Source organism: Caretta caretta, chromosome 19 (assembly GCF_965140235.1).
Source record: "Caretta caretta isolate rCarCar2 chromosome 19, rCarCar1.hap1, whole genome shotgun sequence".
NCBI lineage: Eukaryota > Metazoa > Chordata > Testudines > Cheloniidae > Caretta > Caretta caretta.
In genome coordinates, this window is record NC_134224.1 from 4,189,610 (window position 1) to 4,213,193 (window position 23,584).

Below are 23,584 nucleotides of genomic sequence, written 5' to 3' on the forward strand. Positions count from 1 at the left end.
GGACACATTTTTAATCCAATAAGGCCCAGACAGCCCAGCTCTCCTCCTCATCAGCTTGAGCAGGGAAGTGATGGAAGACCTGGGGTCCTCTGCACCCCATGGTATGTAAGGAACTAACCAGCCTTGTCTTCTCCCTCTTTGGAAGGACCCTAATGCATTCCCCATGCCCACCTTTCAAGACCTGGCTGGATTCTGGGACCTCCTGCAGCTGTCCATCGAGGACGTCAGCTTGAAGTTTGCAGAGCTTCAGCAGCTCAAGGCCAACGGATGGAAACTCATCGAGCCCAAGGTAGGAGGATAAGACCGTCTCTGCCAATTGGCTGAGAAGGGTGGGGGGTGCAGCTCGGGTGTGGGGGTGGGGTAGCTGTCACTTCACAGTGCACAAAATCAGCTTTTGTTGGCCTCCAGCTGGAGAACGAAAACCGCATATGTCATAATGCTACTATATGAATCCATGGTGCACTCATACCTTGAATATGGTGTTCAGTTCTGTTTGCCCCATTGCAAAAAGCATATAGTAGAACTGGAAATGGTTCAGAGAAGGGCAACAAAGATGATCAAGGATGTGAAATGACTTCCTTATGAGGAGAGACCAAAAAGATTAGGGTCCTTCAGTTTAGAAAAGAGATGACTAAGGCGGGATATGCTAGAGGTCTCTAAAATCATGAATGGCATGTAAAAAGTAGAGAAGTGTTTGATCCTTTCACACAATACAAAAATCCGGGGTTACTCAATGAAATTAAGAGGCAGCAGGTTTAAAACAAACCTAAGGAAGTACTTTTTCACACAATGCACAACTAACCTATGGAACTCACTGCCAGGGGATGTTGTGAAGGCCAAAAATATAACTAGATTAAAAAAAGAACTGGAAAAGTTCATGGAGGATGAGTCCATCAATGGCTATTAGCCAAGATGGTCAGGGATGCAACCCCATATTTTGGATGACCCTAGACTTCTGACTGCCTGAAGCTGGGGGTGGAAGACAGGAGTGGATCACTCCATAATTGCCCTGTTTTGTACACTCCTCCTGAAGCTCTAGTGTGGGCCACTGTTGGAGACAGGATACTGGGCAAGGTGGACCATGGTCTGACTCAGAATGGCAGCTCTTATGTTGTTACATGTGGGGCATTGTTAGCAAGTGTATTCATAGCTTCACAGAAGAGCAGAGGGTTTGTTGGGGGAGAGTGGGAGGGGACATAATCGGATCTATTGTGTATGTCGGGTGTGTTCCCCAAAGCATTCGAGCACCATCACGCAAAAAGAATGGAGAAAAAGAGGAGTTGGGTCCCAGCCGCCATGGGTAGAAGTGGGTCTGGCTGGAACCAGGGAAGCGCTGAGAGGGAGCACTCTGTCTTGCGGCACTCCAGCTGTTTCCCAGCTCCAGGCGAAAGCTGTGGTCCTTGGCGTCTCCAGTGTGTGTGTGGATTATGGAGCGTCTCCTTGCATTGCATCCCTGATACTGTCCTCAGCCCCCTTTTGCGGGGAGAAGGGGCAGGCCAGGAAACAGATGAACCTTGGGCTCCATCACACGTCTTAGTAGAGATTAACTCTCTCTTCCCCTTTCATTGGTTCGTGGGGCTGGGGTGGGGGATGACCAGGACTGGGCTACTGCAGCAGTGGGACAGAGAGGGGCGAGCTGGTGGGAGCCCTGCCAGATTGTGAGCATGGCCAGGACCAGTTAGCAAATCCCTAGCCCGTCTGTCTCAGACCCTGCCTGCAGATGGAGCCTTTGTGAGTCACGGGGAGCGACTCCGGTCAGGGTAGGTGGACAGGGAAGATACTGTATGCCCAGCTAGCGTGGGTGTAAACAGCAGTGTAGACAATGAGGGACAGCTTAGGTGGGTAGAGCAGAGTGCCCCACGCACCTGAACCCCCAGGGTCTATACCCTGTCCGGCTCTCTACATGCCCAAGCAGAGCCTTGCGCGTCTACACGGCTATTTTTACCACTTAGTGTCCCGCTGCCTCCCTGCTGCCGGTGGCATTCCCTGTACTCTGCACACCGCCGAAAGTGTAGACTCCCCCTTGGCAGAGCTCGTGGGAGCTCGGCTGAGCTCAGCTCGAAGTCACTGCTATGCAGATCCCGTCCTGGCTTGTGTCTCAGGGACTTCCTGGGGGAAACGTCGGGGACGCGAGAGATCTATGATCACAGCTACCTTCTTCCTTTTCCATGCACACTTCTGCTCCTGAGCTGGCACTGCTGAACTGTGCCAGGCAAAATCAACAGGCATCTCTAGTTAACACTTTAAAAAAAAAAAAAAAAAAGAACCCGAACAAACAGAGCCCTTTTCTCTCCTGTGTTTTTCACATACAGCTACGGCGTGTCCTCTGTTTGATGTTATCTTCAAAGGTACAGATATCCTCTGTGCACACACGCACCTCGTAGGACAAACCAAAGCAATTCCAGTCGTCTCACCCCCTGGCAGCCCTGCCATCCATCACACTGATTCAAACCCTGGTGGAATGCTCCCAAGGTCAAGCACAATCACCAGCCTGTGTCGCAGGCAGAAAATGCAGCCCTCGTTTGCCTTGTGTGAACACAGCACACAAGAAGCATGTACGCAGGCACTGGGCTAGATCCTGTGCTGACTTTCAACCCCAGGGACTGCGCTCAGCCCCAGGGACTGGTGGAATTGAACAGAGTGTCAGTCAGCACAGAATTTGACCCATTTATTCTGTATAGAGATAGGTACACACCTGGGGGTATCTGCTCGTGGACACATGCACTCCGATATGGATGCAGACCTACGCACAAACACTGGGATGCGTGCACATACGCAGATGCACGCAGATGCATACAGATGTGCAAGCACACATCTGTTTATAGCTGCACATACACGTATGGATTCTTGTAGACATCAGAGTGTATAGACAGGCACCCACTCAAATGTGTGTTCTCTTGCATGGTCTCACACACAGACAGATGGACACACATACGAATATGCACACACAGATATACACACACATTTGGATGTGCATACACGCCCACTGTGTGCACCCTTGCATGGTCTCACGCACAATCATGCAGCTGTGCGTACATCCCCCCCCCCACACCCAGATGAACACAGACACTCACACACAGGTGCGCACCCCTGGCACATGCTGTCTAACACGGCACGTCCAGCACCTCCCAGAACCCCCTCTAAGCCCTGCTCTGTCTGTCTGTCTGTCTGTCTGCACAGGAAGAGAAGAAGGTCCCTCCCCCGATACCAAAGAAGCCGCCGCGCTCCAAGGTGCACCCGGTGAAGGAGCGCTCCCTGGACTCCGTCGACCGGCAGAGGCAGGAAGCCAGGAAAAGGCTCCTGGCGGCCAAGAGAGCTGCCTCCTTCCGCCAGAACTCAGCCACCGAGAGCGCAGACAGTATCGAGATCTACATCCCCGAGGCCCAGACCAGGCTGTGAACGGAGCCCTGGCTTTTCTACCCACACCGTACAGAGAGAGTACATAGCTCACTGTGATGGCCAGGGCCCGAGCCGCAGGGACCCCCGGGGGCAGCTCTCGGCCCACTCACAGCTTCTCGACTTTTTATCATCTATGATTCATGGATCCGACGGCGAATGAACACGAGCCTGGTTCTGTCTTGCCCTCATGCTCCCCCCCGTGGGGCAGGGCTCTCCCTGACCCTGCCTGCTCACAAGCCCCTTCCTGGCCTTTCCCCATTGCCCTCTCCCTGAGCCCCCTGTCTGCCCTGAAGCCTTTTCTGCCCTCCATCTCCCCTCCTTCTTGCAGCCCTGTCCCCTTCCAAGCCCATCTCCCCTTCCCTGTACCCTCCTTTCACATCTCTTTGTACCTTGCTCCTTGCAGCCCTCCCCCCCTTTGTGTCCCCCTCTCCTCATGTCCCCCCTCTTCTCCTGCTTTTCCCCTTATATGGGAGAGGGAGGGGCCCCCCCCAGCTCAGCTGATTGGGGGGCAGGCAGGCCCACCCCCGCACCTCCGTGTGTCCTCCCCCCCACGGTCGTGCCACCTTTAACTTCTCCCATTTCCTCAATTCAATGCAAACAAAGCGTCTTGCGGGGGGAAAACGCCGCCGAGCTCCATGCTGCACCAGAGGGGGAACCTGTGCCAAAGTCACCATTCCTGGCAGCCCGGCGAGCCAGCTTCCCTTGCTGGCATGAGGCTTCGGGCCGTGGCAGGCATGAGGGGCAGTCCCTCCCTGCACCCCCACCATGGTTCAGTCCCATCCCTGCCTCTCGCTTGGGCACCTCGGGGAATCCATGGTCATAGACTTCTATACATATATACATATAACCGAAGGAATAAAACAAAAACTACACATGACCACAGCTGTGTTCCTGCTGGTGAGACTGGGATCAGATCATCAGGAAATCCATGGCAGCCGCAAAACCAGCCCCTGCTTTCCCTACACTTACATCGTCAGTAAGAATATGCTATGATTTCTCTTCTTTCTTCCTTTCTCTCTTTCTTTCCCTTCCTGCAAGCGTGAATCCTGGGCCTGCGCTGGCGTGCGTCCGCTCGCCATGGAAGGCTAGGAGAAGGTCAAAACTTGGATGGTCACTTTATTTTCCATCCCTCTTTGATTTCCCCACCAGCTGCTGGTCTGACTAGTTTACCCTGGGAGTGAAATTCGAGGGTGAGGTTGGGCGGCGGGAGGAGCAGGTGTCTTTGGAGCAGCGTTTGGTTTCTGTCTAGCAATGGCAAGGGCTGGCAGAAACTGAGGTCTTTGGGGTTGGTTTCGGGTTTCCCTTGCTGCTGTCCCCTCTCCCTTTAGACAGGGCAAAGAAACAAGCCTGGCCTTTCAAGTGACCAATCCACCATGCAGGGTATTGGTGCAGAGCCAAGTGCAGGGCACTGTTTTGACCCATCTGCATCTGGTTTAAAGACACAGCTGTCCCCAGGGGCCAGGCCAGAGCAGATGGCAGGGAATGGCAAACGTGCCATTGACAACCCATCTTGCCTTAGGAGGAAGAGGAACCTGCTGTTGCGTCCCCAGGGTGTTGCTGGGCCGGCTCCTTGCGTTGTATTTACCAGTGTTAAGGAAGGTGAGAAAACCCTTGGAGCTGTTAACCGCACAGACGGAGCTCCAGCAGGCGAGGGTACTTGGGAACGACGTTTCTGTGGAGAGAGCTGGCCTGTCTGAATGTCGAGGGGAGAGGGGGATTCGGGGGCCGCCTGTGGGGTGAAATGCGGGTTCGTTGTTACTTGCCACGTCTGTTCTATAGGATGATTCCAGAGCCTCTGTTTCAGGGCTTCTCAACCCAAGGGTCACAAACCCCTGGTGCTGAATGGGGTGGGGATCTCAGCCAGGTGGGAGTGGGTTCTGGTACAGAAAAGCTTGAGAACGCCTGTGCAATAGCAGCCCTGGCAAAGGTGACGCTGCATTCACCATGTGGACCCTTGAGCATTGGAGCGGGAGGTTTTATTCCCACCGGGCTGCGATGGGGCTTGCCGTGCCGGCCCTGGCTGCCCAGCCCATAGAGAAGCCCTTCCCTGACAGTGCAAACCAGCGGGAGCGGTAGGCACTCAGGAGCGAGCCATGCCAATCCCAGCCAGGCCCACTGCCTCTTTGCCCTTCTCACTCCATCACAAACGCTCCCCAGCCCCTCTCCCTGCCCTTCAGCTGCCCTGCGGGGGGCTACCCAAGCCCTCTGGCTTTGCCAAAGCCTCCATTTGGCTCCTGCCGCCCAGTGGTGCAGCCTATGTTCTCCTCTGCTGAGGAGCAGCTTTCGGTGTCACCTGCTGCTCCCGTCCCAGGGACCCATCTGGGCTCACAGACGCCAGGACAGGGCCCCTCCTTCGCAGCATGGTGCCCTACCGAGCAAGGCAGCGGCCCTCGCTGCTGGCAGCCGGGTTAGGCCACAAAGAGAGTCCGGCAGGGCCAAGGCCTGGAGGTTCAGCCTGAGGCTTTAGTCTTCAGTCTCTATCTGGCCAATAGTGCCCAGGGACAGCAGCTCCTGGTTGTTGCGTTCCAGGAACCGCCCTCCCCGGTCAGTCACTGTCACTAACGCCAGCTGGGAAAGTGACTTGGAAAAGCAAAGCCCTGGCAGGGAAGGGCAAGTGGAACTGGAGGTTGCCATGGTGGTGGGGCTCTGGCTCGTGGCCTGTGGGTCATCACCCTGCACCTCATGCAGTCCTTTACCTCGCAGCAAAGCGAGTGTGAAATGCAGCCGTTCTGTTCGGTGGTGCCTACCCCCGCTTTGCACTGGTGTAAAAGATGGGCCCGGGGGGGCGATGGAGGATTGGGACCCTGCTCTGTTCAGACCACCTCAGTGACGATAACCTCCAGCAGCTGCACCGGCTCCCTAGCCGCCAGCCCCCCTGGGAGGCAGGGTAAGTGCCGCTCTCCTTAGTAGATGGGGAAATGGAGGCACAGGGGGCCCAGAGGCACGACTCCAAAGCTCCAGTCTGTCACTGGAGACCGACCCAAGACGTGAATGTGGGTCTGCCCTTCCCCAAGCTGAGTTCCTGCTTGTGAGAGTGGCAGATAGGATATCGCATTACAAGAACCCCCTCCTCCATGGGCATCCCATCCTCCATGGTATGGCATTAGCAGTGCCCTGTCCTCCCGGGTATCATGAGGAATGCCCTCACACTCATGCTACACTAGAGGAGGTGCCCTCTCTTTTGTGAAGCCGTAAAGGGAATGCCCTCCTCTTCCTGGCATGGCTGCCATAGCTTTCTTCAGGGCTCATGGGGTGACCCCCCTATAGCAGGAAGCCATCACTCCTAACAGCATATAGATGAAATGCCTGGGGAGCCTGCTGTCCACCGCCCCCTCTGCGCATCGTTACCTGTACACAAGCCAAAGGTTGGGCTCCACACTCCTCATATTACCCATCGTGGGCACCTTCTCCACCAGGCTGTAGTCCTGAGCGTGCCGAATGGAGGGGGTGATTTCAGACCAGGCTAGGCCCTCTCAGGTGAGGCGGTAGGGGGATAGGGCATAAACAGAGGGGCCCTGTAGGGTGGGTACCCGCCAGGATCTTGGAGATCAGATGGTCCAAGTTCTCCCCTGCTGGTTGTCCTGAGTTGTCTTTCCTCTCCTTTTCACTCATTCTGCTCCCCAGCCGTGCAGACCCCTCCTTCCTCCCCCCAAAGTACAGTCTGTTCCACCTGCCCTGATGTCTGTAAGGCTGGGGAGCAGAGAGTTCACCCACTGAGCCAGGTGTCCTGCCCTGGGAAAACGGGGTTGCCAAGCCACCCACTCTGAAAGGTCAAGGAAAAAACTCAGTGCTGCCTTCTCACATTGTCCCTCCTTCCAACTGGGGAGCCCCCTGCACTGTGAAACCCTTCAAGGGGGACCCCCCTCGTCTTCTCGCCACCCTATGATTGTACCAGCTCCTGCTCCCTGCCCACTCAGCTATCTTGGAGACGCCCTGCTTCAGACACGAAGAGGGGAGGAAAGATCCCAAGCAGAGTGGCTAAAGGAGCAGCAAGGCAAGGAGCAGTGACACCAGCCACAGCCTAGGCGGCCAGATCTCTAGGGCAGGGACTGTCTTTTTCATGAGCATACAGCACCTAGCACTATGGAGTCCCTGATCCCTGACTGGGTCCCTCAGGTGCCAATTGTAAATTTCAGCCCAAGGGGACATCCTGCCTGGTGCATGCTAGGATTCCTCCCTGTAGCACCTGGGACAGGTAGGATGTACTGAGAGATGGGAGATTCCACAACCATACTGGCTTGGGCAGGTGGACGGAGGAGAGCTTAATTCTACCAAGAGCAATGCACCATTAACCCCTGGGGCCTTTACATCCCCCCCTTGGATGGGATCCATACCATGACCTGGTGCTAAACCCTCCCCCAGCCTCTGTTATGTGCCTGTCCAGTTGGGAGGGTTTGAAAGAATCATATCATGGCCTCGGGTTACTACATTAAAATAACAGGTTTCAGAGTAGCAGCCGTGTTAGTCTGTATTCGCAAAAAGAAAAGGAGGACTTGTGGCACCTTAGAGATTAACCAATTTATTTGAGCATAAGCTTTCGTGAGCTACAGCTCACTTCATTGGATGCATCCGGTGAAGTGAGCTGTAGCTCACGAAAGCTTATGCTCAAATAAATTTGTTAGTCTCTAAGGTGCCACAAGTCCTCCTTTTCTTTTTACATTAAAATAGATGTTTAAAGGGAAGGAGGGGGGAATCCAACCAGCATATCCTGGAACACAGAATCATGAAAAAAATTCCCAGCAGCGTGAGATCTGGCCCAGCTGGAGGAGGGGAAAGGCAGGAGACTCCTTGCTCAGCATCCAACACTCTCCAATACGCTGCTGTTACTGTCCCGGCCAGGAAAGCAACCATCAGCTCGATTCACCTGTTCTCTGCCTCCGTCCACACTTTAGTTCTTAGCAATGTGCCTGGAAGAGGAAGCCCTTCCACTTGTAAGTTCTGTAAGACAAACAATACTGTACAGTGACTGTGATATGTGGTTTCATTTTTATTGTAACAAACTTAGCCGTACTGTAATAAAGACAACTCTTTGATTACTCTGGGCCTGGCACCATTCTCCCAGCCGGTGCTAGTCTCACCTTTGACCCTTCGTGTCCTATGTCTCACTTTCTTGTCTGGTTTAAGGGAAGGGGAGGGCTGAGTCTGGAGTCAGCTTATCACGGTGGGGACTTGCTGCTCTTCTCTGGGAGCAGGAGGTAGGTGGCTTGTCACGATGCTGGGGAAGATGCAGAGCTGACCGCATCTCTCCTGCACAACTCACTACGCTGCCAGGTGGCTTGCCGAGTCTGCTGCAAGGGGCCACTGGAACAGACTTTATTAGCAGAGGGCTCCCTGCAGCAGCTGGGCTGGGCCCTGCATGTTACCACGGCTGAGACTGGAAGGGGGCTCCTAACAGCGTCTGCAGGGAGCAGCTTTACCAGTTGAGGTACAGCGAGTGCCTCCTGCCTGAGCCCCCAGGAGCTGTGCAGAGCTCTGTATTGAGAGGGGGCAGCAGATCTGTGAATCGGAGAACCCAGGGCTGGAACCACTGTGGGGGGCTCTGGGTCTGAACTGAGGGGTTTGGCCCAGCCTGCTCTTCACTCCCAAGCTGTTCGGGTGGTTTTGAGGGACTGTCTCCAACCCAAGGGCTACATCCTCGGGCAAACCGGGTGTTTGTGTAGCCCCGAGGTTCACGCCGTGTCAGCAAACACCGCTCCCGGGCGGGTGAGGGAGAGGCTCCACGATTAGACCCACCCGAAGTGACCAGGGAGCGAGGTGAAAGGGCAGGGGGCCAGCGCTGGAGACGGCCTTGGCTGGAGTCTAAGAACCGGCCCTGGCAATGAAGGCGGAGGAGAAGCCCCAAGCCAGCTGGCCAGGGCGTCCCACCTCATCCCAGCTTCCTGCAGGAACCATCCCCGCCGGCCACCTCCCCAGTGCCCCGGGCATGGACGGACAGACACCCTCCTGCCCTGGTCCCAAGCGGTGCTGCCGGTCTGGACCCGAGGCAGAGCCTGGGTGAAATGTCCACAGGCAGCGCCTGGCTCTGGTGCCTGGCAGGAGGGGTCCCCAGCGAGGCTTGGCCCCCCCTGGGCTCCAGCCGCATCCAGGGGCCTGGCAACCCCGGGCCGGGGCCACCGCGGGCCCCTTGGCAGCCTGGCTCCCAGGCAAAGGCCCCGGGGCTGAATCCCAGCCCGGAGGGGGGCCAGGGCTCCGCCAGCCTCGGAGAGGGACGAGTTTGACGGAGCGGGGCTCTTTTGCCCCTGAGCCCCGAAGTCCAGCCGGGTCGGGGCGAACGGGCACCGCCGAGCCCACAAGGGCCCCAGGGGGCGGCCCACGGGGGGGGGGTGGCTCCCCGGGGGGGCCCTGCTGGAAATCAAGCCCCAGGCCGGACGCTGCCCGGGGGAGGGACGTTGGGGGCCCGCCTCAGCGCCCGGCCCGGCCCCGCGCTCTCCAGCAGAGGCCGGCCCGGGCTCCGGCCCTGCCTCCGCGGCCGCCCATCGAGGGCGGGAGGCGGAGGCGGCGCGGCCTGGCCCGGAAGCCGGCGGCGGGGAGAGGGGCCGGGCCGGGCCGGGCGGCAGAGGTGAGAGGGGGCCGGGCCCGCTGCGGGGATCCGGCCTGGGGCCGCCCCGTCCCCGCCGCGCTCTGGCCGGGGCGGCCTGGACCCCCCTGGGCTGGGCTGGGGGGCGGCCTGGACCCCCGCCGTCTGCGGGGCCGGGGGAGGTGGGGGGGGGCGGCAGGCCGAGCCCTCCGCCTGGGTCACTGCGGGAAGGAGCCTCCGCCCTCGTGTTCCTGCCCCCGGGATTCGGCGGGACTCGTGGGCCCGGCGCGGCAGAGGCCGAGTAGCCTGGGAGAGGGACCCTGCCCGGGATCGGGGGGCCTGGGCTGAGCTGGGGGGGAGCCCGGGGCTGGGATAGCGGGGGGGCCATGGATCAGGATTGGGGGGCCTGGGCTGAGCTGGGTGCGTGGGGAGCCCAGGGCTGGGATGGGGGGGGCTATGGATCAGGATTGGGGGGCCTGGGCTGAGCTGGGTGCGTGGGGAGCCCGGGGCTGGGATAGCGGGGGGCCCATGGATCAGGATTGGGGGGCCTGGGCTGAGCTGGGTGCGTGGGGAGCCCAGGGCTGGGATGGGGGGGGGCTATGGATCAGGATTGGGGGGCCTGGGCTGAGCTGGGGGGGAGCCCGGGGCTGGGATAGCGGGGGGCCCATGGATCAGGATTGGGGGGCCTGGGCTGAGCTGTGTGCGTGGGGAGCCCAGGGCTGGGATGGGGGGGCTATGGATCAGGATTGGGGGGCCTGGGCTGAGCTGTGTGCGTGGGGAGCCCGGGGCTGGGATAGCGGGGGGCCCATGGATCAGGATTGGGGGGCCTGGGCTGAGCTGTGTGCAAGGGGAGCCCGGGGCTGGGATAGCGGGGGGCCTATGGATCAGGATTGGGGGGCCTGGGCTGAGCTGGGTGCGTGGGGAGCCCAGGGCTGGGATGGGGGGGGCTATGGATCAGGATTGGGGGGCCTGGGCTGAGCTGTGTGCTTGGGGAGCCCAGGGCTGGGATGGGGGGGCTATGGATCAGGATTGGGGGGCCTGGGCTGAGCTGTGTGCAAGGGGAGCCCGGGGCTGGGATAGCGGGGGGCCTATGGATCAGGATTGGGGGGCCTGGGCTGAGCTGTGTGCAAGGGGAGCCCGGGGCTGGGATAGCGGGGGGGCCTATGGATCAGGATTGGGGGGCCTGGGCTGAGCTATGTGCATGGGGAGCCCAGGGCTGGGATGGGGGGGGGGGCTATGGATCAGGATTGGGGGGCCTGGGCTGAGCTGTGTGCGTGGGGAGCCTGGGGCTGGGATGGGGGGGCCTATGGATCAGGATTGGGGGGCCTGGCTGAGCTGGGTGCGTGGGGAGCCCGAGGCTGGGATAGCGGGGGGCCCATGGATCAAAGATTGGGGTGTGTCCCTCGTCGGCAGAGCTGTGTATGCACTGTATGGCCGCTGTTACTGTCCAGAGTCCACCAGAACTAAATTCCTTTCCTCTCTCTGCCACAGACTAACCAGCTGCTGCTTTGATTATCCCCTCGGGTGGAGGGATCAGGAGCGGGCTCCTGTTTATACCTTGCTTTCCAAGCATAACACAAAGCACGGGGCAGGCTCCCAGCAGCTGTGTCCTGGGCGCTGGGAGATGAATGGGGTGTGTGGGGGGTGCTGTTCTGCCCTTTCTCTTAGGGATTGGGCTCTGCTGGAGCAGGAGACTCTGGAGAGGCTCACTGCCCCTTGCCTTCCCCTAGGCACCCCAGAAGCTGTCAGGATTGGGGGGAGGTGGCTGGCATAGCGGGTTCAGCCCCCTAACTGCCCTGGAACCCTGCAGCCTGGTTGCCGAGCTACCCCAGGTGGGAGTTTGACCAGTGCCACCCGTGTAACACCCATGCGCCAAGGCGGGTCATGGCCACGTAGGTGGGTGTTTGGGGGGGGACACGTGTAGCTGAGATATCTAGCCATCTGGGGGGTGCCAGCATGGGGGTGACTTGCCTGGAGTCCGGGTTCCTTTGGAGCTGGGTGTATCTGGGCCAAGGGGCACGGTCAAGTGTGAGTGGTGATTTTGGGGCCCCCCTGGGGTGGAGGGAGGTGCAGGGTAGGTCATGTGGGGGATGATGATGGTTTGGGATCTTGGAGGTTTGTCTGGGGAGCGGGGAAGGAGGGGGGCGACTCTCCCTTGGGTGAGGGGCTAGGAGGGAGGTGGGTCCATGCAGCTGTGACACTGATTCTGCCCCCCTCTCCAGAACACATCTGGCGCTCTCTCCTGGCGACGCCATGTGGCCCTTGCTGTGGATGACTGTGCGGACCTACGCCCCTTACGTCACCTTCCCTGTGGCCTTTGTGGTGGGGGCAGTGGGCTACCACCTGGAGTGGTTCATCCGTGGTGACTCCCCGCAGCCAGCTGAGGAGGAGAAGAGCATCTCAGAGCGGCGGGAGGACAGGAAGCTGCAGGAGATTGCGGGCAAGGACCTGACCGAGGTGGTGAGCCTCAAGGAGAAGCTGGAGTTCACCCCCAGGGCTGTGCTGAACAGGAACCGTCCAGAGAAGAGTTAACCAGGCTGCCCGGTTCCCCCTTTCCTTTGGGTTGGAGCTGAGCACCCAGTCCATCTGGCTGCAGGTCAGGACCCTGGGTCCCTTAGCTGGGCTCTTGGAGTCTGTCCCATCTCACCCATGTGTTTTCAACCCCAATCCACCAATATCTGGCTCATGCTGGGTGTCCACCCCCGTCGCTCACAATGACTATCTTGTGAGGTGGCTGCTTGTTGGAGTTTCCCACCTGTGGATGGAGGTGGAGGAGGCGGCATGGCCAAGGAAGCAGAGCTGGGCAGCCTTGGCCATTGCTGCCCGAGTCCCTGGCGCACCCAGTCACACAGCTAGGGAGAGGGATGACACTCCAATTCCTGGAGGAGACGGCTCCACTCCCAGGGTGAACCAGGCCCTCGACGCTCGGCCCGCCCTGTCCCGGATCCTCTGGATCTCCCTGGATTCTGCAGGCTTCCTTTGCATGGAAACAGCCAAGACTTGCGTCCTGCCCAGGTGGTGGAGCATAGCTGTGTGTCCTGGGAGCTGAATGGCATGGGGTCAGAGTGGGGCAAGGAGGCTTGCATACTGCTCGCCTCCCTGTTCCTGGCTGGGATTCACCCTCGCTTCTCAGGACCGCCAGATTCACCCTCGCTAGCAGGCACAGCCCCTCCCCAGCCTGAGGGCTCCAGCCCCCTTTGCTATGGTGGGTGCCCCTGGCGTCGGACTGGCAGCTAGCACAGAGTGTGAGGGAAGCTGTAATTGCCTGGCAGGCCAGAGACTCATGTGGGGAGCTGGAAGCCATTTCACCCTCCTGCCCTGGGAGCCTTGGCAGGGAGCTCTGGGCGCATTGCTGTGGGGCCAAGGTTTGGGAAATGAAATGACCTTGCAGTTGTGTAGAACGAAGCCAGATTAAACCAGCCTGAGAACGCAGAGCCTCCATTTTCTTCTTTCCCTCTTGAGTGTTTTGGCTCCCGGTTGGTACCATCCCGTCCCCCTGCCTGACACCCAGCAGCCGAGCGGGACGTTCTAGGGAAAGATCCCGCCTCAGCGGCGTGAAGCTCGTGGGTCCTGCTTGGCCCTGGCGCAGCGGGGAGGGGTGGCTGCGTCTCTTCCCCAGCAGCCCAGGTGGGGTGGGGAGTGCTGCCAGCAAGGGCCTCTGTGCACAAGCCGAGGCTGGGTTTCCTCGGGGAGGCAGCCTGCCTGGAGCTGATGTGAGACTCCCCTCTTCTAGAGGGGCTTGGAAATGCAGAGCTCCCATCCTCCAGTCTCCACCCTGTCCTGCTGGGTCCTAGCCGCACCTCTCGTACATGGGACCTGGGCCTGACACTCCCCACTAATCCAGAGCAAAGCCCCTGTTACAAATTCTCTGGTAAACCTCCCCCCCACCCCAAATATTCCAGACATGACCGTGACAAGCCTTTGTGTTTGCTAGCGGCCATGGGACGGGGAGGGGACGACTGGTGACCCCCTTAATGGGGCCCAGTTCTAAGGGGTTGCAAAGGCACAATGCAGGAGGTGCTGTGGGTACTTGGTACTTTCTAAGAAACTGGTGCCTTTGAGGGGTCTTGAGGAAGGTTCGTCCAATGGTCGGAGCACTAGCCTGGGCTGTGGGGGAAGACCTGGATTCAATTCCTGCTTGGCCACCATGGGTGGGCCCTGGGAAGTCACTTAGTCCTCTTGTGCCTCGGTTCCCCATCTGTAAAATGGGGCTAAGAGCACTGTTGTGAGAGTAAACACTAAAGATTGGGAGGGGCTCAGACCCCCGGGCCAGATCAGTGTGAAAGAGAGAAACTGGGCACCCCCAATCAGCTGCCACTTGGAGGGTGAACACCCACAAAGCTTTATCCAGGTCCAAATCTGCCCCCTTTTAAAGGGAGAGGGACTTATTTTGAGCAGCGGGCTGCTGTTCCTTCATCGTAACAAGGGTAGCTGGGAAGAGCCGGTGTGTGCCAAGGGCTGAAATGTGCATTAGCAGGAGAAGGCATTAGACCTTCGTGACTGATCGCTGCCCTCCCACCCCTTTCCGGGGGGAGGGGAGGGGCAAGGGTTGGGTTTGTTTTGCTTTAAAGGGGCTTTTTCAAGACGAGTACAAACGCTTTCACAAGAGCCTGACCCTTCTTGCAAGCTGGCCTGTCAGCCTGGGTTCGTAGCCATCTGCGTGGCTGTCTTCGGGAGAGGGCCAGAAACCTGCCCTGCGCAGCGCTCTGCCTGTCAATCATTGCTGCTAAACGATGGGGGTGGGGATGGAAAGTCGCCTTCCCCTTCACCTGCCCACCAATCCCGACTAACTTTTTCTTGACCCCTCAGGCCCTGACCCTCCTGCCCGCTTGCTGCTGGGAGCGCTGCCATTGACTTCAGCATGTATCCATGTCGTGATCCCTCGTGCACTGGCAGGGGGTGGGCTCAGCACCTCCCCGGGGCCGCAGGGAGGGGAGATGGCTGGAGGGCGGGTGCCCCCGGAGAGTAGCCATACTAGTGACGAGGAGACAGGACGAGGGGGTTGGACCGGAGGCCAGTGGCTGGCATGTGCAGCGAGGGGGAGGAGTGGGGATCTGGCACAGGTCCGGCTGCTGCAGTGAGGGCCTCCCCCTGCAGTGGCTGTGGTTGCTCTCAAAGCTACTGGACGCACAGTTTGAATTGAATCCAGGTAGGGCGCTGGCCCCTCTGGCATGCTCTGCTGCAGGGGCTGGCCCTGTGTCTTGCTGCGTGCCTTGGATGGGGTGAGTTCAGGAGATAATTGGCTGCGGGTGGCGATGAATTGGCTGGTGTGATCCAAGCAGCCCCCTGGGCTTCGGCTGGGCGATCCTGGTTCTTGGCTGTCAGGGCTGAGCAGGGAGCTGCATGAGGCCAGGAGGAGCATTCAATGAAATCTGGCACCTCGGCATTTCCATCGTCCAGGGGCTTGTTTGACTAGCACCTGGGCCTGGAAAAAAACTCTGGTGGTCTCCAGCTGGTGCAGCCCCTGCAGTGCTGGGAGCAGACAAGCTCTGCCGGCCGGTAGAGCTGACTCTCCATGGTGGTAGGGGAGCGTGGCCCAAATAAACCCAAATCTGAGCAGCGCAAATGCCTGAAATCCCCTGGCACTTTCCCTGCTCTCTGGGGGCCTGGCTGTACCATGAGGCGGTGCGCCCCCAAGTGGCAGTGAGGTGCATTGGCACCCGTGCTGCTTCAACCTGGCTTTGCTCCTAAAGAGGTAGAAAAAAGCACAAAACCGGGGGGTTAGGGAGGAGCGAGTGTGGGGTGCCGCCCTCCTTCAGTGTGACCCTGGAACTGCCAACCGACCCAGCTCCTTCTGAGGTCCCTACTGAGCCACTCAGTCCTCCCCAAACCCGCTAGGCAGCTGGGTGAGGGGCGCTGGCCCCTGCTCTGCACACCAAGGGCATGTGCACAGCAGCAGAGAGGAGACACTTTTCAGCCAAGGACACTGTAGCGAACCTCCCGGTCTTCCCTGGGCTCTGCAATGTCTGCGCAGAATAGATACACTTTCTTCCTTAAGGTCTCAGCTAAAAGGGCCCTGCACCAGCCCAAGGCACAGAGCTTGGCTAATGTCACCTGAGAAGGGACCTGACCTCATTCTAAGGGAGCTGAGAACCTGCAGCTCCCTCTGAAGTCAGTGGGGGTCGGGTTCAGGGCTGAGCATCTCTGGACACTGGGTGGGTGGGTGCTGAGTGTTTGCTTGTGGCTCAGGTGTACGTGTGTTACGTGTGTGTACGTTTGCGGTGTGTGTGTACAGATGCAGTTTGCAGTGATCTCAGCTCTGCCAGGAGAGGGGAAGCAGAGAGAAGCTGACCCTTTGGGAGAGCACCCAGCAAAGGATTCTAGGAAATATTGTCAATCATGATGAGCCTCCTCCAGTCCCACTGTAACCCCCTGGACGTCAGTGGCTTTCACCAGGTGTGAGTTTGGCCCAAATATCCCAGAAGGAACACAATGGACCTCATAGCGGGAATAGCCTCTACACTGGGCTCTCATCTGACTCTGCCACAGACTCACCCTGGCCATGGTCCTTGCCCTTTCTGTGCCTCGGTTTCCCCATCTACAAAATGAGAGCAGCGGTATAGTATTTCCATCCCTGCTAGGCACATGCCGGCCCATAGCTAGTTCATGTTGCTTGAAGCCTTGCATGCCAGCGGCTAGGACCTAAGTAAACTACAATTATTCATTAATTCCACTGTCACTAACAATGCCAGGGCTTGAAATGCCTGAACTATCCCGACTTATTCTGGTGCCCTCAGTTGAATGACGCTGCGGTGTAGAGTCCCCAGCTGGCCCGCTCAGCATTCGGCGGCAGGATCTGGCTGTGACGGGGCTGCTAAAACATTCCTGATTCTTGGGGTCCCCCCTTTTCTTTCTCAGAGCCTTCGCTCTCTGCACCAGCCTGTCCTTCCACTGCCGAAGGCGATCAATCCGCTGATGAATCCCTGATGTCAGCAGTCTGTTCAGCACTTTGTATCGCTATGGCCCCGTTTCCTCGAGCGCTCTGGGGTTAAAGGTCACCCTATTTCCCACAGATGTTATGGGTGGTAATCGCTGAATTAGCAGCCAGCTTTGCGCTGGCTCCTTGATCCCCTAGCTGACAGCTTTATTAGCACCACTTGCCGTCTGTGTTTATCTCCTGCACTTGCTCCCAAGTTGGGCTGTAATAATAACCCTCTTTCCTGCTGTCCTTCCAGCCAGGAATCCCTGACTCCTCACTAGCAGGCACTGAGGAGCCCTCCAGAGTTTATTATCCCCATGGGAACCGGGGGGGTGGGGGGGGGAAGGTGAGGAGCTGGGAGTTGGCCCAGATCACCCAGCAGGCCAGCGACAGGTCAGAAGCCTGCACCTTTTCCTTGCCTGGCCCTACCAGCTTTCTGTGGAGCTGGGAAGGTTCTCATGGAGCTGCCTCGACCGTCCCGTTGGGTCCCTGCTGTGCTAAGGACCTGAGTCCTTGTGCCACAGGATCCCTGCCACCTGGAATCCAGCACCTCAGCAAGGGAGCCTCACCCCTCGCTGCCGGCCTTGTCTCACCCAGGGGGCCATCTGCTGCCACCCAGAGGTCACTGCCCACTAATGCAGAACATTTGCAGGGAAACCCATTTTTGCATTTTCAAAGGTGAGCCTTCTGCATCAGGAACCTCACTGACGCAAGCAAGGAGCAGGAGCCCAGCACAGCTAGTGGCCAGCTCCTTAGCTGGTGTAAATCAGTGTAACTCCAGCACAGTGGATGAAGCGATGCTGATTTACACCAGGTGAGGATCAGGTCCCATATTCAGATTAAGTAGCTAATTTACCTGGCCCTTTGCAGCATTATGTCTGAGCACCCTCTTATAGTTCCTGGCCATAGTTTACCAGGTATCTAACCATCTTCAACAGCAGGATCCTGGTAGGTCTGTGATTCCTACAGCCCCCCTGAAAGTGCTGGGGAGGGCTGTGGGTGGCGTAATCCATTTCCCTAACTCCCAAACCACACTTGCCCCCCTGCTGCAGGGAGTGACTTCTGTAAAAGCTGCCCAGTTCTTTTGATCACCCTGCTACCCAGAGACCAAGTCACTTTTTTAGCTCTGAGCTGTCATTTCCCAGCATTGGTGAAAGGATCTCGGAGCCTGGAAGCTAATAGTTTCCTCCATTGTCTTTTAATTGCCCCCCAAGTGTTTGTTTAGAAGTTGCTTAGCTGGTTCCATTGTGTTGCTTCCAGTCGCCTCCTGTTAAACTAGAACAATACATTCATCCAGGAAAGTCTTCAAACCCAATATTCAATCACTTCACCTCACTGCCTGGGTCCCATCCAGTGTTCATAAAGTTCTCACATCTCAGGATTCTTAGATTATTCCATGTTCAGCACACACCCAACACCCATCAATTGTGTTATTCTCTTCCCCCTCACCGGCAGCTAGGGACTGTTAGCCTCATTTTACAGATGGGTAAACTGAGGCACAGAGCTATGACATCACACAAGCAGCCTGTGGCAGAGCTGGGCATTGACCCCAAAGCTCCCGAGTCCCGGTTCAAAGAGTCCCAATAAATCCCAGCAATGCGCTGATTGTGAACAATCCACCAGGCAAGGATTATTCCCTGAAATATGCAGCAAATAAAGTCACTGGGGGCAGGACTATTCATGGTGACTTGTGTTGAATAATCAGGCTTGCTACACGCTACTTCCCAGCTCTTACACAGGACCATTCAAGGAACAAATCAGCTCCCAGGCTGCTATCATGAGGCTGCGTCAATCCAGCTGGGATGTAGCTGACGTGCTGCGAGGGCCTTGTGGTAGGGGATCAGTAAACATTTCCAGTAGCAACAGCTTAGACGTCTCAGGCCCAAAGCATCGTCTGTGCAAAACGGCAGCAAAGCAATGGCAGGAAATTCCGTCTCCCCACACGCTGCCTGAGTGATTCCTTTCCAGATTCTGGGGGCTGGACTTCCCAAGGGGGTGAGGAGGAGACGGGGCTCCCCTGGAGCCAATGCAGAACCTCCAGCTTGGTCCATTCCGCATGTGCATGCACCAGGGAAGCCGTTGATTAGGAAGGCCAGAAGGATAAGTGCCTGGCGTTCAGTGGGCAGAGATGACTTTGTTCCTGCTCAAAGCTGCTGGGCTGGATCAAAATCCTGTAGCTGCAGAGGGGATATGCCATGGAGACCTATGAACCAAGCCCCGGTTACCAACCAATGCATGGTGTAGTCCCCAGTGGGTGCGCGTGAGGGGCCTTCACTAAAGCCTTATCAGCAAGGGGGATTTGACCTGGTTACAAACCCCAGCTTCAGGCAGGCGATGGCACCGTTAGCTGCTGTTCGCAATTGTGCAGCTAACCCCCAGGTGTGTAAGGGAGCTAAGCACCCCCAGTGCAAGCCAGCTCGTAGAAAGGCTTTGCCTGTCTATCCTTGGGGTTTGCACCAGTGAGGACAAAGCCTAAGCACTCGTCTCCTGGCACGCTGGACACGTTGCCATGGTGCATGTGGACAGTAAGGGAGGAGGTATGTAACGGCCCTGGCGTGTGTAATTCACTGCCCCCATGTGGCACTAGCCATGCTGTGGATGCGCTGATGTCTTTACCATTAAAGCCCCCATAGGCTTGTCTCCCAAGGCGAGGGGGTGTCCGTCCCGTGGGAGCCTGGCTGAAATCCATCTCAGGCACGCTGGATCCCTAATCTGCCCCCCGCAGCATCAGTACCATGGGGCGGGGGGGTGGGGGGAGAGCTCTTCGTCACTGCCTGCCCTGCTGGGTTGGTCTGAGCTGGTTAAACGGTTGCCTTGTTCCAGCCCAGAGGGGGCCCATATGGAAGGCCCCTTCACAACTGCCCCATGCCCTGCAGCAGGGCCAGGGTGAGCTGGGCTTCTAGGAGGGGCTTAAACAGGCTGCAGGGTTGTTTAATAGGGAGCTTGCTTGCTTTGTGCTATGCACCCCCTCCTGCCTGCCCCTGTCCCCGCAGCACCTGCTTGGCCTGTGTGCGCCCTTGTTTGCTGACCTGAATTTGGCGCTGGCTCGGCTGGGACGTGGGCAGCTTGTCAGCGGGGGCATTACTGACACCAGCTCATTCAAGGAGCTGGGGGAGGGGAAGGGGGGCTGCTTCCGGGGTCAGGCTGGAGGGGTGCAAAAGGCTAGGCTGATGGCACTAGTGCGGGGGAGTATCCAGCGGTGTCAGCTGCTCAGGGCTGCGGACTCAGGCCACCCCCCCTTCCCTTACTGGAGAGGCCAGCGTCCACGAAGCCCCCTTGCTGTCCACGCTGCACAGCCCAGGACTCCCAGCTCCTCATCATGCACATCTGGGCGGCTCTGGCCTGCATCACCACCAGGCTGGTCTAGGATCACAGCACGCAACTTGGGGGAAGTCCTATTAGCTCATTGCAAGGATATTGGCCTCCTGCAAGACTAGAGTGGCCCCCCCGCCCCCCCCCACCTCCCCACCGTCCAGCCTGGATACAGCTGAGCTTCATCTGACCTCGCACGAAGGCTGGGTAGACCAGCGGGTGGCTTGGTAGCGATGCAGCATTGTTCATGCAAACAGTGGCCCGAAGCTCTTTGCAGAGTGAACATGCAAATAACAGTTGCGGGGAGCCGGGGGTGGGGGCAGGGGGGGCTGACATGGCAGTAACTCAGCAAGGAAAGGGGGAAAGATGCAGTGTGAAATGAAAAGGAGAGTGGAAGAGGTACAATGATAGGGGCTGGGGGCCATATGACCCTTCCCTTCCATCCAGGCCTAGCTAGCGACCCCATCAGGGTGGGGCTCTGCTATGCAGCTGGCTGTGCATATGTTGTATGGGGCTAGAACTCCAGGGTTCTAGTCTCAGGCTTCATTACTGCTCAATGGCAGCATGAAGAGCCCTGCCCGGGGGGGAGGGGGGGGGAGGAGGGCTCCCTGAGAGCGCCCCCCCCCGTGCACAGGGGACTGCCCCCCTGAGTGTGGTGCTGGTGTAAGAGCTCTGCACTAGCCTCTGGCATTTGGGGAGGGGGAGGACTGTGGTTGGAGTACATCATACTATGGTTAGGCTCTGCTACCCAGGGCCCACGGGAACGCTGCATTAGAGCAGCCCCGAGACCGCTCTAAGTTACACTGGGAGCTAGATAGGGCCCTGCATGGCCCAAGCTGTCAGGGACACAGAGGAGTGGTGAAGCCATCTTCATGCCCATTCCATCCCTGCCCCAAGCATGGGATTGGGGTAACTGCACCCGCTCGCCCTGACACTGAAGCCACACCCAGCGAGCTGCTGGTGTCGGGTTGGGCAGTGTCTGGGCAATGCTGCACACCCAGCTGTGGCCCAATGCATGGGAACCTAGGCTGGAACACTGATGAGCACCTAAGCCCCCGGAGCCGAGCCAGGGCCAGGCAATGAAAACAAAGCAGCCGATCCCGTGGAAATCCCCAGGGGAACTGTCTGCTGCTTGCCCCATCCCTTCAATGGCTGCTCTGGCCTGTTTCCCAGGCTCCCTTTCTGCCCTTTTTCCATGAGCTTGTGGGAATCTTGTCTCAGCCTCTCGCGGGGTGACCCACTTCCTGGCGTGGTCTCCACGGCCCTGGAGCTGCCGACTCCAGCTGCATCTTCTTCCCCAGCAACCAGGCACAGCCAAAGCGCTTGGTTGCTCAGAGGAGCCGGTCTGTGTTTACACTGTAATGTGGGCCGAGAGCTGGAGAGGCCAAGTGAGGTGATGCCCTGATACACCGCCGCCCCCCCCCCCCCCCCCCCCCCGTGCCCTGCACTGCCCTGCTCATTTTTCTGGCCACTGAAACCCAATGACCAGAGCTCTCGTTGCAGCCTGGCGTAGTTAGAGCAGGTGCTGACAGCAAAGGGGGCTGAAACATCATTGGGTGAAACGGTGTCAGAGGCTGAACGAGGGGCTTTGTGTGCAGGGGGCTTTTAAACCTGTTCAGTTAAACTGGTGCCACAAGCTGTGTGGTTGCTCCGAGTGCAATTTAAGCTGGGTTTAGTTTGGGTTAGCGTATGGGAACTGGGATAACCGTGTGTGTGAGAGAGCAAACAACAAGCCCAGGGACTCAGGATGGGGAGTGCAGTGGGTATGGCAGTGGGGTTTGCAGAACCCAGTAACTCAGCAATCATGTCATTTGGGGTGCGCGGGGGCGGGGGAGAGTAGATCTGCGGTGGGGGTCCCATAGACTTTGTTGTCCTCTCCCAGAAATCTTTGGGCTGGTGCATTATTTCCTGCCTGTTTATTTAGCCAGGTAAGGGGATCATTCCCTTGCGTCTCAGGGGGTACAACGGCTAGCTCAGGATGGGTTTAGCTTGGCCATGGTGAAGTGTCAGTAGCCCGGGGGGCGGGGGGTGGTGGGGGCTCGTTTGCTTTCTTGCCCATGCACACAGCCTAGCAAACCAAGAACCAGGCTCCTTGCCTGGCTGAGTCCCTGGTCGGGCACCCAGAAGGCCTGGCGTCCAGTCCCTTGCTCTACCCACTAGCCCACACACGTCCCTGAGCTAGGAATTGAACCCAGGCATGCGCTCGCCGCTGGCTTAACCCACCTGCCTCCCCCCCACCCCCAATGCTCAGAGCCAAGAGCAATATGTGTAAGACCTACTTCACAGGCCCCATGGCCCTCCCAGCGCCAGGAAGAGAACCCAGGTGTCCTGTCTCCCAGTCACACCCCCCCCCACTCAGCTGTACCCACCAGCCAAGCCTTCAATGTGCTGCCCCAGCATACTGTGGGTGCCATGGCGTGCTGGGGTGGGGGATGGTTTCAAGGGTGCACTGGTGGGGGGGTGTACATGTGAGCCATGCCCCCCCCCCCCCCAAAGAGAAGCCAGCACCCCTGTCTGGGAAGACGCTTGCGGAAGTGCGGTTGGAGGGGACTGACAATGTCAGGATACGGGAAGTCGTGGACGCTATTGAGAGCCGCTTCCTCCAGCATCGTGGTTCTCACACATCTGTCAGGCGGGCCGGGTTCTGCCAGGGCTCAGCATTGTCTGACACAGCCCCTGTGAGAGGCGCACTATATATAACCCCGCTCCCATGGCTGGGACGGGGTGGGGTGGGGGGGAATTGTTTGGGGCTTGTGGTCCCTTATTGTGAATTGTTGGCACCAGGCGCGGGTGACTGAGGTTTGTTATTGCTCGCGGCACAATGGGAGGCCCAGGGACTTGGGTGCAGTGTTTGTGTCCGCAGGGGCAGGTGCTGGCGTCTCGCTGGAGGCTGCCATTGTAACTGGGATGGGAAAAGGCAGGCTAAGACATCGCCACCTTAAGGGTGTAACTTAGCCAGGAGTTCAGTCGCATGTCAATGGCACAGTGCCCTGGCCGGTTACAGGCGCTCTGCAAGGACAATGTGGCCTGGTGGTTAGAGCAGGGGAGTTGGGAGCCAGGCTGCCTGGATTTCATTCCTAGCTCTAAGGGGACAGTGAGGTCTAGTGGGTAGAGCAGGGCTTGGTTGCCAGGGTGCCTGGGTTTTATTTCTGAGTCGCTTGGTGGCCGTAAGCAAGTCACTTAAACCCTCTTGTGCCGCGGGTTAGCTCCCTGTTAAAATGGGCGCTGACCCACGGGCTGGGCGTCGTCGTTAAATCGTGCGTGCGGCTGGGCTAGCCGGCGGTAGAGACGCGTGCTGTGTGCTGGGTCTCTGGGCCATGCTGGCCAGGGCTCCATAGTAAAGACAGCCCGGGGAGGGGGGGTCACAAGGGCTTTAAAGGTTGTAGGGCACCCAGGCGGCCTGGCGTCGTCAGTGCAGCGAGTGAGCTCCAGCCCGG

At 58.3% G+C, this 23,584-nt stretch overlaps 2 protein-coding genes across 7 annotated transcripts in view; both read left to right on the plus strand.

Moving 5' to 3' along the window:
- The window catches only part of DLGAP3 (DLG associated protein 3), a 145,963-nt gene extending 137,480 nt beyond the window's left edge, over nt 1–8,483 (plus strand). Inside the window, exons 10-13 of one of the 3 annotated variants that reach the window (XR_012665518.1) lie at nt 146–289; nt 3,181–4,375; nt 4,919–4,998; nt 8,068–8,483. Coding sequence is in view for 1 of the 3 variants with exons in the window: in XM_048825797.2 (XP_048681754.2) it covers nt 146–289; nt 3,181–3,399 (363 nt within the window). In the remaining 2 variants the exon portion in view is untranslated. Of the gene's footprint in view, nt 1–145; nt 290–3,180; nt 4,999–8,067 lie in introns of those variants that run through there. The other 2 variants (XR_012665517.1, XM_048825797.2) reach the window with 2 other exon arrangements.
- A 1,344-nt stretch (nt 8,484–9,827) lies between these two features.
- SMIM12 (small integral membrane protein 12) lies at nt 9,828–13,348 on the plus strand. Of its 4 annotated transcripts, none has more exons than XM_048825801.2 (2): nt 9,828–9,958; nt 12,139–13,348. In XM_048825801.2, the coding sequence occupies exon 2, from the start codon at nt 12,170–12,172 to the stop codon at nt 12,446–12,448; it is 279 nt and encodes a 92-aa protein (XP_048681758.1). In that variant the 5' UTR covers nt 9,828–9,958; nt 12,139–12,169; the 3' UTR covers nt 12,449–13,348. The 4 variants fall into 4 exon arrangements, with proteins under 4 accessions (XP_048681758.1, XP_074977468.1, XP_048681755.2 ...); XM_075121367.1 differs by lacking the exon at nt 9,828–9,958 and adding an exon at nt 10,128–10,217; XM_048825798.2 differs by lacking the exon at nt 9,828–9,958 and adding an exon at nt 11,268–11,812.
- Nucleotides 13,349–23,584: the final 10,236 nt, after the last annotated feature.

What these genes read in the sequence shown, in the direction of transcription:
- SMIM12 (XM_048825798.2), top strand. Translation starts at nt 11,784, where the DNA reads ATGCGCCAAGGCGGGTCATGGCCACGTAG. An exon ending in GGCGGGTCATGGCCACGTAG is followed by an intron (nt 11,813 to 12,138) that starts GTGGGTGTTTGG and finishes CCCCCTCTCCAG; the next exon opens with AACACATCTGGCGCTCTCTC.